We start from the raw sequence: 13,838 nt of genomic DNA, 5'->3' as shown, positions 1-13,838 counted from the left end.
TGTAAATTGTTTTTAAAATTACTTAATTTTTTCAAGACCATTGTTCAAGCTATGTTCAGTGTTGTCGTCAATGCCACCTGACGCCTTTTATCCAGTTATATTGAAAGGCGATAATACTGTAGTATGTATTAGGTATTATACAGTATCTTTATTATTTAGTCTCTTTGAAAGTTTATTTATTATAGATCGGATTTAAGCATTGTACCATGCATTTCTTTTGAATAGAACAGGGTGTACTTAATATGACTTCATTTTTTCAGTCTTTAACAATAATTCAAAAGAAATTTCATAATCTAGAAAAAAAATGTAACAAAATTAAAAGTTTAGGCCCTGTATAATTAGTTGAAATGCACAAAATGAATAAAACCAGTTATATTTCAAATTGAATTAATTCAAATGTGTGTCCCGCGCCGTGGCGTCGTGGTCTAAGGCATCCTGCCTGGGACTCGCGTTATGGAATGCGCGCTGGTTCGAGTCCTCATGGGGAAAGAAATTTTCTCATGAAATTTCGGCCAGTGTATGGAACCGGTGCCCACCCAGCATCGTAATGCACTTGGGGAGCTACGATAGGTAGCGAAATCCGGTTACGCAAACCAGCTATAACAGCTGGGGGGCTCATCGTGCTAACCACACGATACCTCTATTCTGATTGGATGATCGTCCACCTCTGCTTTGGCATGTGGCCGTGAGGCCAGCAGCCGGCTGTTCGGTCTTGGTCCTTCGTGGGCTGTAGTGCCACGTATTATTATTATTATTATTATTATTATTATTATTATTATTATTATTATTATTATTATTATTATTAATTCAAATGTGTAATCACGTTAAGGTAGAAACACAATACCATCACCTTTTTTGGATTCCTGTAACAGTTTATTATTACTTACAGTGTGTTTACACTACTTCAGATCAGCTCCATAGTGCATGTTGTTAAGCGCTATAAGTAGAGCCGAGAATTCCATGCAAATGCATGTTTTCATAGGAACATAGGACATAGCTCAAACTTAGTATTTATCCATTTCATTACTTCCTGGTTCTAAATATGTGTACTTTTTCCGTGCATATTTGCATGTTTTGGCTTTTTTGAAGATAAAAACATGCATAATGCATATTTAAGCAATTTTTAGCTTAAGCAAGCATATAATATACATCATATTCAGTTTAAATGCATGTTTTAATATTTTGAGTGGACACCACAGTTTCATCGATTTTTATGTCACTTATTTTAGCTTCAGGAATCAGGATTGACGCAGGAAAAGAAAGAAAAAACTAAATAACAGAAAAATTAAATAAAATGTTAAGATTTCCACAATACGATGTTACAGGACCTTTCTCTGGACGGAAGTTCACTTTTACAACACTTTACTGATGACCCTCTACAGACTGCATGTCATGAATGGATTTATTGCGTTGGATATTGTGAGAATAGTAGAGAGGAAATATAGAGGGTTCAAGGAAACTGCCGACAAATAATTTAGATCAAAAGCACCCTCTTTCAGAGAGGTTGTAAATACTCTCTCTCTTCCTTTTCCAATACCAGTAGCGATTTACATTCTTCTAAAATTGGAATCATTCGCTAAACTGTCTTTGCAGTGTGTGAACCTCGTAAGTGGTTAATGTGTTTGTTTATTCTGTTTGCGTGTGTTAATGTGGTTCTAATATGCCTCCAATTAAAGGTTCCAAAAGTGTACCCTTTGCACAGTAGATTAAAGGAAAAGATTTTATTAGATCGTTTGGGGATGTCGTATTCTGCTGTTGTTGCAGTAAAGAGGTAAACACTGCTATTCTGTTTCTGAATATTTTCTACGACAGTTTTTCTTTGTAAAATATTACAAAACTTCTTTAAAATAAACTGGACAGGACCATAAACGCGAACCTGGACTACAGATTCTTTTGTTCAGTGAATTAGGTTATTTGTGGTGAAAACTTGAATGAAGTATTTGACCTGACACTGTCACAAATATGTTCATTCAAGTTTGCACCCATTAACTTCTTGCTATGTAGAGGGGTCATTCTCTGCCTACAAAAACATACTGCCTGACAAGCACAGAAACCTCACAGAAACCAATTTGGAAATGTTATTAGTCGTTAACTGTGCAAAAAAAAAGTGAAGTGAAATAAGAAATTTGGAACAAAACTGAAAGTGCATATTTTAATGTATTTTTCGCTTGATAGTGCATGTTTCATAGTTTGATAGCGCATGAATGCATGCATATTTTGGACTTTTATAGTGCATGAAATTCTTGTCTCTAGCTATAAGAATGGCCCAGTTTACTCCATGCTGGCGGGATACATGTCTAGAACTCACACGAGGGTTATCTATAATGTCTTGTAGAACATGTTCTTTTAGACCTGGTCTCACATACACGATGAAACGCTGCTGAAAATGTGTTTTCTTTCTGTAAACTGCCCCAGGGAAATTTATTCTTTACGGCCCTCGTAATTGCGCTCGAGTGGCCAAAATTTGTATAAGCATTGGTTTTGACATTGTTAACATGGTGAAAGAAAAAAATTAACTTTTTTATCTGGCCCCATCAGAATCTTTGCTTGTTAGCTCTGCTCTTCAACTATTGTGTGGTAGAGTGATGGTGAGCATTGTTGTGGTGCCAAAATGAGCTTATAAACATTTTTTACGCACTTTGTCTATTACAGCACATACACTAACGATATCACACGTTGAAATCTCAATATTCCTCAAGAATAAGTCGGTAAGCATTTACAGGTTTGTATTATGTGACAAAACTCTGAAATTATTGTACCCTCTTTACAGATAGAGGAGATACTCCAACTTCTGGATCTCCAGAAAACGGAGAACACACTTATTGGCAACTTATCAGGAGGAGAGAAAAAGAGGATCTCAGTTGGAGTAGAGTTACTGACCAATCCTCCAGTCATGTTCTTCGATGAACCAACCAGGTTTGTAGAGGCAAAGGAGAGAATTCAAAAGATTGCAGAATCGCCCTTGTTACTGATAGAGAAAATTGCATTACTTATACTATGGAAGAAAATTTATACAATAAGTTACCATGCAATTAATTCCAGTTCCTAACAGTATTTCAACATGTTAATTAAGTTATAATAGTTCTTGATATTAATAGAAAAACTGACATAGTTTAAAGCATTCACTATTCCGAAAGGAATGCAGAAAATATATAATCGATGCTTTTGCAATGCAATTAATTCACGATGTCTGACAGGACCGCGACGAACTTAATAGATTAGTGAAAGAAGATGCTATCTTACCAAGAAAATTGCATTTACTCCAGTACAGCATCTTGCTGATTTTTCTGCTTTTAAGTTCAAACAATAAGTCTCAACAAGATAGGAATCAACATGAAAGTTTTGTATGTTACACAGCTTCAGTTTATCATAATATTTATTTAAATATCACATTTTGTTTCACATTATACATACATTTCTTGGCTATAAAATCTAGAAAGGCCAATTTTTAAGTACAATAGAACCTCGATCATCCGTCACCCTATTAACTAATTGGTGGATTATCCGACTGCCTTTCTCTTGCCTTTTTTTTTTTTTTTCTACAGAAATATATTAAGTACGTACGGTATATTACATTAGCGCGTTATTTTTTCTAGAGAGGATTATTACAAGACTTTACCTTTACATAGTATGGTCTACTGTTCGAGTTGTATATAAAATGTCTTCCACGGGTATCAAAGAAAATCGTTTTCATTCATCTATAGTGTTCTGCCCAATGGCAGGTCTTTCACTGCAAATCCAGATTTCTCCAATTTTTCCTATTTTCTGTCTTGCTAAGTATAAAGAAGTGGAAATAAATGAGTGGTTTGGAGAAAGATAAACTGTGGCTCATCTCAGAATATGAGATGGAGTCACAACTGAGTGAAATTTAATAAAAGTCAAGGATAAAGTGTATAAAGTATGGAAATCTACAACACGAGACCTTCATTATTCCTATCTTTCCACAGACAGCCATTACAAGAAGTTTCTTTTCTCCTTAAAAAGCCGTTGTTAATATCAGACTTAAATTAGTGAATTTCTGATCCACTACCTAGCATGTTCAATAGAAGACCATAGAGGAAATTACGAAAGTTTAAGCATTATTCACTGAATTTACGAAAATCTTTTATGGTATGAATTACCCGAGTTTCTAGATTAACCTTTCAGCCCAACTCCTTCATTACAATGGATAATAGAGGTTCTACTGTATAATATACTGTATAAGAGGAAGACGAAAAATATGGAAGATTGGAGAATCCTGGGTTTGCAGTGAAAGACTTGTCCTTACGCAGAAAACTATGAATGAATTAATAAATAAATATGTAAATATGGTGTGTTAAACTAATCCCTCCAAAGGCCAAGTGTAATTCTTAAGGTCCATTTTCGCGTGTCCGTACTGAGTCTAGTCTAGTCTTACAAGCGTGAGGATGGAAGAAAGAGAAAGGTGTATCGTCCTTACAAGCAGGCAATGCATTGTGGAGGGAATAGTTGAATGTAACATAGTATATTTTGCTAACTTTTACAGTGTGGCGTTTGTTACATATCTTGGCAAATTCATTAGAGTTATATACATTAATGTTGCTATGGTATGAAATACTGTGTAAAAAAAAGTCAAAATCAAGACAGATAAGCAGAGTATAATCTCTTCATAAGAATTCTTTGTAATGAGATTTTCTGTGCTTTCCTTATTATCTCAAGTGGTAGCCTTGTACCATGCTCGTAACATATCTAAAGAGTACACATTTTGTCATAGACTAGCATTGGTAATTGCTATGCTTTGTGTACATAATTGATTAGGTCACCTAGTATTGAAGGTAAATCATTGATGATGAAGAAAGTGACAGTTATTGTAGCCCTGAAGGTCGAGATAGTTACAGTAATCTTGGTGATGATTATGATTAAAATTATAATGATATGCTGATGGTGGTTATCGTCTTCATGACAAAGATAATGATTATTATAATTAATGATGGTTTCTATGATAAGATTTGGAGATGATAGAAGTGGCAATGCTGTTATTTTGGCGAAAGTGGTATTTTGCTGATGTGTACATAGGTTGCTATAACGACTATTACGATGATGATGATGATGATGATGATGATGATGATTTTTGTGATTATATCTCGTGACCAGAACATAGCATGAAATGGAAATATAAAAATTGGAAATTTATCCTTTGAAAAGGTGGAAAAATTCGAGTACTTTGGAGCAACAGTAACAAATATAAATCACATTCGGGAGGAAATTAAATGCAGAATAAATATGGGAAATGCCTGTTATTATTCTGTCTGAAAGTAAGAATTTATAAAAAAAAGTTGTATTACCGATTGTTCTATATAGTTGTGAAACTTGGACTATCACTTTGAGAGAGGAACAGAGTTTAAGGGTGTTCGAGAATAAGATGCTTAGGAAAATATTTGAGGCTAAGAAGGAAGAAGTTACAGGAGAATGAGTAAGTTACACAATGCAGAACTGCACGCATTGTATTCTTCACCTGACATAATTAGTTTGAGATGGGCAGGGCATGTAGCATGTATGGGTGAATCTAAATATGGATATAGAGTAGTAGTTGGAAGACCTAGGGGAAAAGACCTTTGGGAAGGCCAAGGCGTATATAGGAGGATAATATTAAAATAGATTTGAGGGAGATGGGATATGATGGTAGGGACTGGATTAATTTTGCATAGGATAGGGGCGATTTGTATAAACGTTAATAAAATCTATAAATTCCAACTGATTGTGCTAATTCTTTCAGAAAGTGTTTAATACGAGTGTTTACGCAGTATTCTAAAACTTGTTTCGATTTTCGACTGAAACAAAAATTTTCTAAAAATTTATATTTGCGAGTATTTATAATAATAATAATAATAATAATAATAATAATAATAATAATAATAATAATAATAATTTAATATTAAATATTTATTATATAAAGTTGTCCACCTTATTCCTGTTACTGCTGTTAGGAATAACGAGCGGATAAAAGTTTAAAGAAGTTGCTTGTCGCTACGGCAACAAACTATTAAAAAAGAAAAAAAAAGCATATGGGCTTATGTGATGGCGGCAGTGAACCTCCGGGTTCCTTAAAAGTCATGCCTACAAATCACATTCTTATGTGACAGCCTTCATTAGTTTTCCAGCTGCTACAAATATCGTATTTCCTTCTTGTGTTTAGAAAAACGGCAAGTTTTCCATTAAGACTTCGAAATATAACAGTTGTGCTTCCAAACAGGGGACTAGTTAATGTCGCATTCTAGGCGCCATAAAGCAGTTGTAAATATGGATAGTAGTCAACACCACTCGTTAGGAAATCTGAGTGTGAACAGCTTGCTGACTGTCCCTTAAGCTTCTGCATAGTTTTCTCAGACATACAGAAATTACTGTCCCTGTTATACTTAATTAATGTAAGAGTAAGAAGACCTGATGTGGTATATAAGAGAGAGTGATGTGTTTGTTTCAGTGGATTGGACAGTTCTTCATCATTCCTTGTGATCAGTCACCTCAAGACTCTGGCACAGAGCGGTAGAACAATAGTCTGCACAATCCACCAACCCAGCTCACAGCTTCTCGACATGTTTGATGATTTCTACATCATTGCTGAGGGACAGTGCCTTTATAGAGGACCACTATGCGACATGAAAGCTGTCTTCGAGGAAGCAGGATTCCCATGCCCGAAGTATTACAACCTTTCTGATTTTGGTTAGCAATTTTTCTTTAGTCTGGTAAGTAGTACATGTATAAATGCCATACATGGATAGAATTTCCAGACGTCTGGATATGATGGTTCATGTCCATTTGTACTTTGACATTATATGATACCAAAGAAATGGCATTGGGCATGCCGTCTGTCTGTCTGTAGGTCTGTCTGTAATTATGTCAACAGTGATTTATCCTAAACTACATGGCAGATAGTGTTCATATTCTGTAATCAGTATCTCCAAATCAATTTATCCGAGAATTGTGCACGTGAAATATAATAATTTTTAGTAAAATTTAAGGAATCTTTATTTTAAATCAAAAACTCAAAATATCAGTTTATTCGAAATAGAGTCCAGCAGGGTATTAAAAGGAACAAAAACACTAAGTGTATGGAAGGATATGAAAAAGTATCGATATTTTTATTATAAAACTTAAATATTACTGTGCACGAAAGAATTTATAACGTGTTTCTTTTTTAATTGCAATAATATATATATATATATATATATATATATATATATATATATATATATATATATATATATATCATTGTGTATATTAAATTGGATATAAAAGTGTTTGTTTTATAAATTGCGACAACTTTATAATACAAAAAGTCTTACTGAAAATCATGAGCACCAATTTTTATAAATCAGATTAATTTATTTTTGGAAAACCAAATACATCAGCTTATTTTTCAGATTTTTCTTCGTTTTCCCACATAGTCTCCATTTTTGGGAACATTTGTCACATTATTGTGGGAACTTGAAAATTCACTTATGATAGAACTCTGTTCCAGCACTGACGCACTGCTTTCTTGATGCCCTTTATCATTTCATAGCATTTCCTTCACAGCACCAAAAAGGTGATAATATCGGAGGGGCCTAAGTCAGGGCTGTAGGTGGATTAGGAAGAACTTTCGATTTTATTTTCCGAATTTCCTCCATGGTGTAATAAGCACTGTAGGGCCTCACATTGTAGTGCTGCAAGATGATCTACTTCCCAGGACATTTATCATGCAATGCATGAAGGAGATTATGAAGCATCGTAACATACTGAGCAGCATTAATGGTTTGCCCAGGTTCAAGAAGTTTCACCAGATTCATCCCCGTTTGCATCCCAGAAAATAGAGCTCACAACTTTTCCACAGACAGCCGCTACGAGATTGATCTTCGATGCTTGTTTTCCACCTTTAAAATATTTTATCCTTCTTCTGACACTGCTGGAACCCATGCACATATCCCTATATGCACTCTAAATTCTTTCGTGAAATTCCTTCTTTAACGAGAAATTCAATCACTGCTTGCTGACGGAACAAAACATCAGTTGCACCATTTTATATCAGCTGTCTATGGTCACGTGATGCAAGCTACTGTCATTATGACTTGCTTATGGCGCTATCTATAGTCTATAGATCTGACAATGTGCTTGGTTTTTTCGTAATTAATAGGTTGTGATTTATAAAAAATTGTTGCTCATGACTTTCAGTATGACACTAGTAAAATCAGAGGCGTATACTGGTTAAAGGGTTTGGGCTACCGCTGACCCTATTATTACACAAAATATATCTAACAATTACTTTAATTTTAATTACTATGGTAAAACTAATAATACAAAATTATTACATTATGTTATATTATAAACTTTTTCTTTTGTAATTTCCTTGGGCTACTGCCGGTAGCCCACAAAATACGCCCCTGAGTAAAATGTGACCTATTATTAGTACCGGTACTTTCGATATAGTAATATAGTAAAATATAATTAAGCATAATTTGTCAGAAGGTAGAAAACAATTTAGAAATGAATAATGTAAATTGCTTTAATTATTTCGTTCTAAGCAAAATATGTTATTAATATTAAATATTAATATTGTTTGATATGAAAATAATAATAATAATAATAATAATAATAATAATAATAATAATAATAATAATAAACAACAACTACCAGTACTCTAAAGTGAAAGAATGAATTCATAATTATTTTCTTCTGCACATTTCAAAGTTATTTCTAGATGGTGAATTTTTTATGTACGATCTTTCGTCTTTCAGCAAGTTCACATCTTCTGTGACTGATTTTTGTAGAAAATGTTTCTTGTAAATATCAGCTAGTACAGTTCCCGTAATTGTATATTTTCAGCTATTGAAATTGCCTGCTTTGAACGAGGCGACACTATTGAAAACCTTATAATAAAGTACAAAGGACGGAGTGGTAACAGTGAAGACAATCCAGTTGGTTGTCAAGATGATATTGTGATTGAAGAATGTGAGTTTATAAAATATATTTCGTTTGATTATTTCTGTAACATTCTATTTATAACTATGTATGTTTTTCTTTATAATAGTACATTATGCAACGAGCCTATAATGGTAGTATAATTACCATTATAGGCAAGTTTCATACGACTTTTTATGCTCAACCATATTTCTAACTTGAAATTATTCATAAGTATTCATATTATTCTTATCTGACTGGAGAGCGAAGTGACCTTGTGCAATCTCTCGTAAATTGTGATATGTGCGCAGACGCGAAAGTATTGATTTTTTCCGAGAAATGAATGTCATTGACCTTGATATAATCTAGAGAGTAAAATAAACATTAACCTTGATATTACCTTGAAATTGGTCTAGACATTGAAAAACGAGATGACAAATTGAATTTATTTGAATATTGTTTACAATTAACGCTAACATAACCTTCTGCGACAGTATTGGATTTCCAGCCTCCGTGACGTTTCGCTAGTTGTCTTTCGATTACATATCCGAGAATAATCAATAATATTGCTTTCTGATTGGTGGAAAACCTGAACTTTAATGAATAGGTGTACTTTAATGAGGTCCATTAAAGGGCTGCTACCAGGTGTATAATTACTACATTTCAGCATGGTCGAGCATAAACATAATTATGTTTGTGATTGCGTTGTTTTATGAAATTGATTACGTAATGTTTCTCTAGAGTCTAGATATCATTTCGTTACTAAATCTTACTGATATGATTATATGTATTTTATTTCTCTTTTTATAGCTACCATGCCACAGTCTACGAAGACAAGAATAGGACAGACTACAATAGAAATATTCTCCAAGAGAAGATATGAAAAAACTGCTCGTTATCCATTATCTCTATGGATGCAGATGTTTATACTCATGAGGAGATCAGTATTATGTAATTATAGAGATTTGGTTAGTGTTCATTCACGCATAAGAAAATAAAATGCTTAATTTATTCAGCTGTTTGGTACTTGTGGGGATGGTAGTTTTTAATCTGTTTTTTACTAAATATGAATCTTCATAGAATACCAGTACTGCTTAATTTTAGAGTATGTACTGGTACATATTTGTACTTACTTAATTTACAGAATATGTCCATGTTTGTGTGTCCCTATTGTGGGAAAGGCGGAGTACTTAAATGATTACAAGTTATTGGTCATTCTTTCATGTAAGTCTGTGAAAGTAATTAAATTAGGAAAATTAATCCAATATTTTTTTGTTGTAATTTGCATAAACTGTAAGTTTTCATATTATAATAATAATTCTGCAAATTGTTATATCTATTTATCACTACATACATTTGTGAAAGTAACTACAGTAAAATCCCTCATAACCGACACCCAAGTAACCAGCAATTCCAAAACAACGGCACTTTTGACTTGACCAAAAAAATGAAAAGTTTAAATCTGCCACATTGCCTCAGCCTGGGCCGTCAGTTTTGCCACATTAGGAAGTTTGCACGAACTTTCATTTTCAGTGATTATTGGGACCTAAAATTAGTGTATTATTTATGTTGTGTGATTTGTTTTAATAAAAAGATCCGCACTGTTTTATGTCTGTTTAATTATGTTCGGGCCATCAGTGTTGCCACATTAGGAAGTTCGCACGAACTTTTGTTTTCAGTGAATATTCAAACCTAAAATTAGTGTATTTATTATTTGTGTTGTTTGATGTTTTTTAATTTTAAAAAATCCACAGTTTTTACGTTTATTTAGTTATGTTTGGGCTGTCAGTATTGCCACAGTAGGAAGTTCGCATGAACTTTAATTTTCAGTCAATATTCGAACCTAAAATTCATGTATTATGTGTGTTTTAATAAGAAAAATCCACACAGCTTTTATATTTATTCAAGTATGAGCAAGTGATAGAGAAATAAGCTTCACATGGCTGCAGTTTCAACATTTGGCACCATGGAATACCAACTTTTTTTGTATATACCCGTATTTATTCAATTATTCTGCAAAATCTCGTATCCGGAACTAGCTTGGTACCTTTCATGCCGGATAAGAGGGATTCTACTGTAATTAAGAAAATGAACCCAATAGACAGTTTTCTGTAATTTAAGCCTGGTTCCAATGGTGCGTTTTTCTGTGATGGATTGCGTGCTGGGAGTGCTGATGGCAGTTCTGAGTGCGTGTTTGCCTGCTGGATATCCTGCTCACTGCTGGTAGCTTTAGTAACTAGCTTGTTGAATTTCTAGGTTAGGTTCTTTGCTATTTTTTGTGCGCATTTCTGTTCTGGTTCAATGTTATCAAGTTAGTTGTTTTCTCACTAAATCTGATTTCTTTTCTGTATTTCTTAGTTTTTAAGAATACAACAATCAAATATAGAACTTAGTTGTTTTACACTTCTGGTTTAGTTTCTTTATTACAATATTTACTATTGGTAATGTAGGACTTCAGTTGTTTTCCACTTATGGTTTAGTTTCTTATGAGTCATCATGAGTATTACCTACACTGTGCTGGGAGTGATAGAACAACAGACGATATTACAATTTGATCAGAAGAACTGAAAAGTTGGATTCGAAATGAGTTACATATATGGATGAGCCAAAAATCCAGTTAGGACTCTAATTGAGGTGTACAGGGAAGAAACTTTTCTTATGCTTACCGGTATATCATAGATTCTATGATTGATGTTTACGAAATTTCACGTCCCAGCATCCCAACATGCAAGATAGCCCACTCCATATAAACAATAACCATCACTGAAGCTAACATGGGAGCCAGCAGTGTACCCACTACAGCATCAAGTTTGCTGGCGAGCAAGGAAACAAGCAAGGAAACGCACACCATGGAACTGGGCTTTACATGAAGTTTGAATTTTCACATAATAATAATAATAATAATAATAATAATAATAATAATAATAATAATAATAATAATAATAATAATTATCATAATGACAATTATAATGATAATAATAAAGGTAAAAAAAAGGTAAAGGTATCTCCGTCACATGCCATGAAGGCACTTAGGGGCCATGGAGGTAGAGCCCCATGCTTTCCATGACCTCGGCACTAGAATGAGGTGGTGTGGTCGGCACCACGCTCTGACCGCCTTTTACCCCCAGGAAAGACCCGGTACCAGGGTACTCAATTTTATCGGAGGCTGAGTGAACCTTGGGGCCATTCTGGAAGTTTGGCAACGAGAAAAAATCCTGTCACCACCTGGGATCGAACTCCGGACCTTCCAGTCCGTAGCCAGCTGCTCTACCAACTGAGCTACATAATATTAATAATAATAATAATAATAATAATGATCATAGTAACAATAAATATAATGAATATCATGACAGTTATGATGACGTTGGCAATGATAATGATAATATCTGCAAATTTTTATAGTCTTTATCACTATAAAAATCTATGAAAGTGACTAATTAGGAAAATGAACCAAGTAGAAATTTTTCTGTAATTCATATAAAGTTTAAAGTTCTCACATAATAATAATTCTGCAAATTTTTATTTAAAAATCTATGAAAGTAATTGATTAGAAAAATGAACCTAATATACATTTTTCTCTGATATGTGTGAAGTTTAAATTTTCACACAATAATTCTGAAAATTTTTGTAACTTTTCATCACTAAATAAATCAGAATCAAATTTAACAAAAATAATCATTACAATATAGAAAAAGAAGTAAGCAATTCGACAAAATCGAACAGCTTCATGTCCTGAATTGATTTTGTTAATTTATACTGGCATTTAAATACCTACATTTAAAATGTAACAGGCGAATAGGTCTACTTTAAATTTTTGAAATGGAAGCCTAACTATTTTATTAATATTTTCCTGAAGTTCCAGGGGTTAATGAGATGTGATATTGATTCAGATTTTATTTGCATTATGTATGAATATTGTAATGTTGTTTTTACCAATGATGGATAATCTTAACTCAAACATCCTTCTATAAGAATAATATACTGACACTGTAATTCACTTTACCAATCTTAGATGTTGTCCGTAATGCACAAAGTGGAGGAATATCTGTATTATATCAGAAATGTTGATAATTAAAGAACTTCCATGCATCACAAATTGTACTGTATGATCAATAATTATGCTCCTTTCTTCTTTTTTACAGTTTATGTTTATAATTCGAATAGCTGCACATGGTTGTGTCGGACTTATGCTTGGATTTATATGCTTCGATATTGGAAATGAAGCCTCGAAAACTATGAGCAATGCTGCCTGCCTATTTTACATTTTGTTTGTCCTGTTTCTCATTAGTCCATTCATCACAGTGCTTGTATGTAAGTACAGTCATCTTGTATTTATCTTATTCATTATCTTAGTTACTACATAAGTGGTTTGAATGTGAAAATGAATAGTATATGCACAAAAAATAATCCATAATATGTGTTTGAGATAGTGAAAGTGGGAATTTCTTTACTTAAAGAGTTTATACAGAATTATTTACTATTAACGTGTATAAAGTTAACTGTATATCTTTCAGAAAACTCAGAAACTTATATGAAACAAAATGTTACAGAAAAAACGAACTACTAAAATGAACTTTCTCAATAATAGAAATTTTGAAAATATTTATTTCTATGAATAAGATGAAGTTTATATATTTTTACAGAAACACAACGTTTTTTCTATAAGAATACAATATATGTTGATTACTTTCATACATTAATTTGAACTAGTTAACTAGGTATTTATAAACTTAGTTCAAATTAACACGTGAAAGTAATCAACATAATTGTATTCTTAAGTGACTTAATGTTAAAAGTTGTGTAATCAAAATGTTTTTCTTTATTGGATATAATCAAAATAGTAAAATAAAATAAAGAAAAAACACATTAGTTCATACTATACTTGTTTTTTTGAAAGATGGAACATGACAGGAGCGTTGCAATCGGAAAAAACAACTGAATGTCAC

General features: G+C 33.1%; 1 protein-coding gene across 3 annotated transcripts in view; it reads left to right on the top strand.

The window, feature by feature from the left end:
• LOC138703121 (ATP-binding cassette sub-family G member 1-like) overlaps positions 1-13,838 on the top strand; it is a 74,051-nt gene that overhangs the window by 47,331 nt on the left and 12,882 nt on the right. For all 3 annotated transcript variants that reach the window (XM_069830716.1, XM_069830715.1, XM_069830714.1), the window contains 5 exons: positions 2,771-2,916; positions 6,440-6,678; positions 8,818-8,943; positions 9,703-9,860; positions 13,035-13,203. In XM_069830716.1, the coding sequence (XP_069686817.1) occupies positions 2,771-2,916; positions 6,440-6,678; positions 8,818-8,943; positions 9,703-9,860; positions 13,035-13,203 (838 nt within the window). The remainder of the gene's footprint in view (positions 1-2,770; positions 2,917-6,439; positions 6,679-8,817; positions 8,944-9,702; positions 9,861-13,034; positions 13,204-13,838) is intronic.

The sequence above is a fragment of the Periplaneta americana genome, chromosome 7 (assembly GCF_040183065.1).
Source record: "Periplaneta americana isolate PAMFEO1 chromosome 7, P.americana_PAMFEO1_priV1, whole genome shotgun sequence".
Taxonomy (NCBI): Eukaryota; Metazoa; Arthropoda; class Insecta; order Blattodea; family Blattidae; genus Periplaneta; species Periplaneta americana.
The sequence above is the reverse complement of the archived record's forward strand: the minus strand, read 5'-3'. Positions and strand labels throughout refer to the sequence as shown.